This window comes from Myotis davidii, unplaced genomic scaffold, assembly GCF_000327345.1.
Source record: "Myotis davidii unplaced genomic scaffold, ASM32734v1 scaffold147, whole genome shotgun sequence".
Classification (NCBI taxonomy): Eukaryota; Metazoa; Chordata; class Mammalia; order Chiroptera; family Vespertilionidae; genus Myotis; species Myotis davidii.
The window spans coordinates 2,595,492-2,601,846 of record NW_006383010.1 but is presented as its reverse complement, the minus strand read 5'-3'; the positions used below and the strand labels follow the sequence as shown (position 1 = coordinate 2,601,846).

Here is a 6,355-nt window from a genome sequence, read left to right as displayed (position 1 = left end):
TATCAAGTGGAGTCATAAAGTTTTCTGTTGGACTATCAGTGTGCATGTATACTTTAAAAAATAAATGTATTTTTCATCATATACTGTGTTTTTGTCACTCGAATGAATTTTATTATTTCTTCAAGGTTCTTCACATACGTACATCTTAAGAGATACCAAGTAGGCGTAACATGTTCTCAAAAAATTAGGGTTGGCACGCAGAAGAATTTTGAGTCAGATTTTGCTGGTTTTGGCATGCACTCACAAAAAGGTTGCCCACCCCTGATCTAGGCCTTAGTGGACAACCCAGGAGGCACCTCAGGAAGAGATATAACATTTTGAATCAAATATTAATAAAATATATGTCATTCTGATGTCGCTGATGTGTCACTGATCCTGTACTCATAGTAGGATGGAAGAAAATGAGAGTAATCAGAATCACGTCTGGCTTTTCATTGTACCTAAGAGAATACAGGGTGATGTCTGTATGAACTAAATGAGAAAAGTGGAGCCAAATGCATTTATAACAGGTATAAAACTAATTTGAAAGTAATGTCTCTGGTTCAATACAGTGCGTAAATTAAACATTGTGTACTTTAAAAAATTATGGTTAAGCTAGTAGTATTTTAAGACACAAATTGCTGTTTTAAAGGCACTTATTCATACACATTTCATTTTGCTTTTTTATTTGGAAGCTAATGACTCACTGATTCTGTTAGATGTTATTTGTGTTGTCATTTGCAATATCATTTCATTGTTGTGGGAAAAAAATCACTCCAGTTGTATGCATAGGGTGACATCTTTCTCATTTGTCTCCCAGCTCTTGGGTTTTCCCTCCTTCCTACGATTAGCATCTCCTCGTCTGTTAAATTGCTTCTTGTTAGCTCATCGGCTTCAGTGTTAGCTATTAGATGATTTACCTTCATCTGTAAATAAGAATCTTGAGGTATCATCTGGTTCAGTTATTTTTCTTTGTGTACATTTTAGGGTCACCACATTAAAACGTAAAATCCCTTTGAAAGCTACTGATTAATATTTTGTATGTACATTTGTACATATATGTGTACATATGTATAACTACACACATGCATATATATATGTGCCTATAATGTAACAAGGGGGCATATGAAAATCATCCTACACGTATGAAAAATTTATTTTTTTATATGTTAGAAATAACTTGTCAGAGTACCATCTCTCTGTTATGTGATAGTTTAGATACATAAGAGGAAATGTATTAGTGCAGTAACATTGTTACCTGTGCAGAAGATAAGAAAGGCAAGGTGAATGGAGAAAGGAGGGTTGTACAATGGTTTAAGCAAGTGTTGGTGGCATGTCGGCATGTGTTAAAGTGAACTATTGAAGATTGGTTCATAACGATTGGTTCCTCTTTGACACAGGAAGAGTGTGAGAGGGGTAGCCGTCTGTTTTGTTTCGTTTTTGTGTTCCTAGGCTCAACTTAGCTCTCCTAGGAGTTGTTGCACCCCTAACTGGCCTGTCTGCTCCACTGCATTCCACTTGGGTGTGTTAGGGTGGGGATTTCTTTCTCCCAGGAGGAAGGGGAATCCAGGGCTTCCATCCTGAGAAGTAAAAGTGGCTTGAGGGATGGAGAGGATGCTCTGGTTTTTGGTGACTTATCTCAATAATAGGAGACATTTGCTCCTTTTACTTTCCTTCCTGCCATCCTACATTCATTTTATTTATTACCTTTATAATGTGTATGCAGGCTGAATTATAAAATAATCTGTAATCTAGGTTACCCTGTATCCTATATAATTCACTGCAGATGTCCTTGGATATCTGCGGGGAAGTGGTTCCATGACCCCCAGGATACCAAAATGTGCAGATGCTCAAGTCTGCCCTCATATCTGTGAGTTCCACATATGTGGAGACAGAGGGCCAACGTACTGTCTTTATCAAGAAACCATTTGGATTTATATTTACTCGGCTGAGGCTTTATCTTCAAAGTGGAGAGTAATTTATGTTGTGTGTGTCATTGCCGGTGTGTTTCTATTACTCTTAACAGGCCCAACAGAGTAGCGGAAGCAGAGCACTGGCTCACAGTCACTGGAGGTCAGGCTACGTGGAGTTGATTGCCTCTCTTTGATCTTAGAAATTCAAATGGCTACTCGCTGAAAGCCTCAAACACATTAGTTAACTCCTAATGCAGGTGAACTCCGGGATGTTGCCAAGAACTCCTTAGGAGTCACTCCTTACCCATACATTACTCCAGAGGCCCTTCTTGAAAGTTTATCTCCTTAGGGGTTTCTAAGAAGTAAACAGAGTGACAGCTTATGTGAGCCACGTGTATAAACAAACATATTACTTCCCATTATTTCATTTCCCTTGCCGTTTACATCACCTCATGTGCTTTCTGTAATTATCCTACATATTCTGTATCAACCATGTGGGTCTTAATTTGTACTTTTTAAGAACAGCTTTATTGAGACATAATTAACATACCATACACATCACCAATTGAAAGTGCAATTTTATGGTTTTTAATATATTCACAGACATGTGCAGCCATCACCCCAGACAACATTAAAGCATTTTATCACCTCAAAAAGAAACCCAGTACCCTCTTTTCTGTCCTTTCATCACCCAGCCCTGAGCAACCACTAATCTATATTCTGTCTCGAGAGATTTTTCTATTCTGGGCTTTCGTAGGAATGGAATGATATAGTATGTGCTACTTTGTGACTGGCTTATCTTCCGTGGCATAATGTTTTCAAGGTTCATCCATGTTGTAGCATGCATAAGTACTTGCCTTTTTAGGGTCAAATAATATTCTATTGTACAGCTATAATGTAATTTATTTACACATTGGTCTGCTGATGGACACTTGGATTGTTTCCACTTTTTGGCTATTATAAATAGTGCTGCTATAAACAGTCCTGTACAAGTTTCTGCATGTTTTCATTGATCTAGAGTATATGCCTAGAAGTGGAATAAATGAATTATATGGTAATTCTATGTTTAATAATTTGAGTATAACGTTCATGTTTGTTTAGCGAAATCTTAAGGTCCTCACTGTTTACTAAATCAGATACTCAGTAATGTGTCATGTTGTATAAAAACAAGAGTACTCAGGAATTATGGTTATAAGTCAATCAATTTTATGAGCTTTGAATATATCAATAATCCATTTTATGAGTTTTTAATAAATGTAAATAGCAATTGATAGTATAAGATGTGATTACAGACTGTCTAGGGCGGGGGGGAAAATGGACACATATGTAATACCCTTTGTAATAAAAAATAAAATAAAAAAAAAAAGATGTGATTACAGAAAGATGTTTTCCTTTGAAAGCCATATATATTCTGTGTTTTTAAAATAGAATTTGTTTCTTTACATGCTTAATATTAATACTTATTTTTCAGTGTATCTAGCATGTCTTATAACAATAATACATGCTATATTTCTTATTAGACAATGATCTTGGCAAAATTTTATTACACTTCAAGATGTCTGATAAGCAAACTGAGTGGATAGAAAACTGCCGAAGACAATTTTGCAAAATGATGAAGGCCAAACCTGATATAATCAGTGGAGGTGGTAAGTGCACTAATTTATTTATTTTGTATGAAAATTATATTAACAGAAGCTCTGTTTCCTGAAGATTAGTGCTGGCATGTCTAGAATACATAATACTAATTCCAGAAGTCCATTGATTTCTGAAAACTTGTGACCCTGGAGAACTAAAATTGAAGTCTGAGGTTACTAAGCGTTCTTAGAAAACTGTCTAAGAGGTCTTGGTAGGCAAAACTTAAACACTGTTTTATCTTTGCCCATGTAACAGTTCGCTTGGTTTTGCTCACTTTCACCAGCACATAGCATACTGCTTTGGATAGTAATGTCCTAGAGTTAGTTTGTTTTTAAAGTTAAGAAGTGTTTCATGACATAAGTTAATTTTCTTGAGTTATGGATAATGGAATTTCAGAGCATTGAAGAGCTTCACTGCCCTACAATCCTGTGTGCTGCCTACCCTGGCAAGCTTAGTTTTGGTTCGATCGCCTTGAACAGATACCATCTGTTGCAAAACATATAAAACAAATAATGTACACTGGTTTTGAAAGAGACGTGAGCTACTCATTGATCTTGGACTTGGAGTTCACATAATTTTTTTGTGTATGCGTGAATAATTACGATAAGATATTGTAGTCTAATTGGTGATAGTTTTCTTTCTGTATTGAAATCATTTAGCATTCTGAAGTAATCCTTAGAGGATCTAAAGATAACAGATGATTCTTTTCCAGTTTTACATTCATAGGTTCTCAGCGAAGCTATTAAAATTTAATTTATATCAGAAGCATTGTTAAGAATATTAAAATGCTGTGTGTTTTGAATTGGACCCCCGTAAGGGCATAACTAAAGATGTTCAGATGACTTTTATGTACCAGTCTGTTATTTAGAGATGCATTATCATGTATTATTCGTATCCTTTAATATTCTAATTATTCTCTTGTTTATTACAGCTTTACTAGAATTACTTGAAAAATTTGTGCTTCATCTCTCTGAAAGCCCATCGGAATGCTATTTCCCCTCCGTAGTATATACAGGTACATATTAAACATTTTGAATTTTGAAAAGTATATAGTGTGCAAATAGATATTTCATAGAGACGTGTAATTAGATTACAGATATGCACAAGTTTTCTCATCTTAAAAATCTCTCATATACATTCCAGATATCTTTTTTTATATATATTTTATTGATTTTTTTACAGAGAGGAAGGGAGAGAGATAGAATTAGAAACATCGATGAGAGAGAAACATCGATCAGCCACCTTCTGCACATCTCCCACTGGGGATGTGCCTGCAACCTAGGAACATGCCCTTGACCGGAATTGAACCTGGGACTTTTCAGTCCACAGGCTGACGCTCTAACTACTGAGCCAAACCGGTTTTGGCATTCCAGATATCTTTTAATCTCTTCTGTGTAAATGTCGGGGTTTCCTTGTAACTTTCTAACTACATTCATATATATAGTGATTTCAGTGAGGAAGGGAGAGGGAGAAGGAGATAGAAACATCAATGATGAGAGAATCATTGATTGGCTGCCTCCTGCATGCCCCCTATGGGGATTGAACCCAAAACCCTGGCAGGTGCCCTGAACAGAAATCGAACTGTGACCTCTTTCATAGGTAGACACTCAACCTCTGAGCCACACCTGCCGGGCTCGAACTCATTTCTGAGCCCTTTTAATTTATCTACCTTTTAAAAACTGTTTTTCCTTAAGACGATGTCATCCACTCTGCTCATTTAATACACTGTCTCCTCGCCCCCCCTCACCCCCCATGATCGCACCTGCTCATACTGTTTTACATACCTCACATACTGATGATTTCTAAATATACATCTTCCACTCAGATACCTGCTGTAAGCTTTATTTCCATATTTCCAACTGCTTGATAGGTAAACATCACCTGGATATGCTACAGAAACTCTCGATTCTAAATGTCCAGTAGGGACCTTGCCTCATCATGCCTTTTTGATATACATCCTCTTCTCACCTTGTCTATTTTGGTTGGTATTACAGTCATCTGCTGTCCATCTAAGCCAGAAACCAAAGAAGGATGAATTCTTTTACGTCCTTATTTTCCCTCCCAATTACCAAACCATTTTAATTCTGTGTTCTTAATCTATCTCAAATTTATCTACACAAACATACACATGTGTGTGTGTATATATTTTAAATCTTTATTCTTGAAAGTATTACATAGGTGCTCCTTTTCCCCCCATTAACCTCTTCCAGCCTGCTCCCGTCCTCCTCCGCCCCCCTCAGGCCCTCACCACCCCATCTACTTATATTGATTTCTACTCTTTTATTTTATGTTAGTTTAGGCCACCATTACTTTTGTTTAGGGTATTACAACAGCCTCTTTACCTGGGGTCTCTAATTGGAGTCTGATTTTCTTTCAAAGGGATTCTTTATGCTACTTCAGAGTGATATTTGAAGCCCAGATTTGATCCACTCATCCTCTCCCCCATAAAAGCTTATACCACTTACACCACTACACAAAGTATAAGGCTCTTACCATGATACCTGAGGCTTCAAATTAGGCTTGCCATTTGTTTCTCTCTAGTATCGTCCCTTTCTCACATTTGTTTTTCAGGAACACTAAACTGTTAGCAACACCGCCAACTTCCTCTTCCCTCACCACACACACACACATGCATTTATTCAACAAGTAGATACTGTCCTTTGCTATGTGATAGAACTTCTCTAAGCATTCAGACACAGCATTGCACAAAAGAGAGAAACAAATCTTGCCCTAATAGAATTGAACTTCTGGTAGGAAGACAGATGATAAATAAGTAAAAGATTCAGTATGTCAAATGGTATGGTGATAGATGAGAATTTTTCAGCAGG

The 6,355-nt window shown here is 36.8% G+C and overlaps 1 protein-coding gene across 1 annotated transcript in view; it reads left to right on the top strand.

Moving 5' to 3' along the window:
• Nucleotides 1-6,355, top strand: part of TBC1D32 (TBC1 domain family member 32) — a 114,283-nt gene that overhangs the window by 75,477 nt on the left and 32,451 nt on the right. Inside the window, exons 26-27 of the mRNA XM_006778431.2 lie at nucleotides 3,413-3,538; nucleotides 4,459-4,542. Of these exons, the coding sequence (XP_006778494.1) occupies nucleotides 3,413-3,538; nucleotides 4,459-4,542 (210 nt within the window). The remainder of the gene's footprint in view (nucleotides 1-3,412; nucleotides 3,539-4,458; nucleotides 4,543-6,355) is intronic.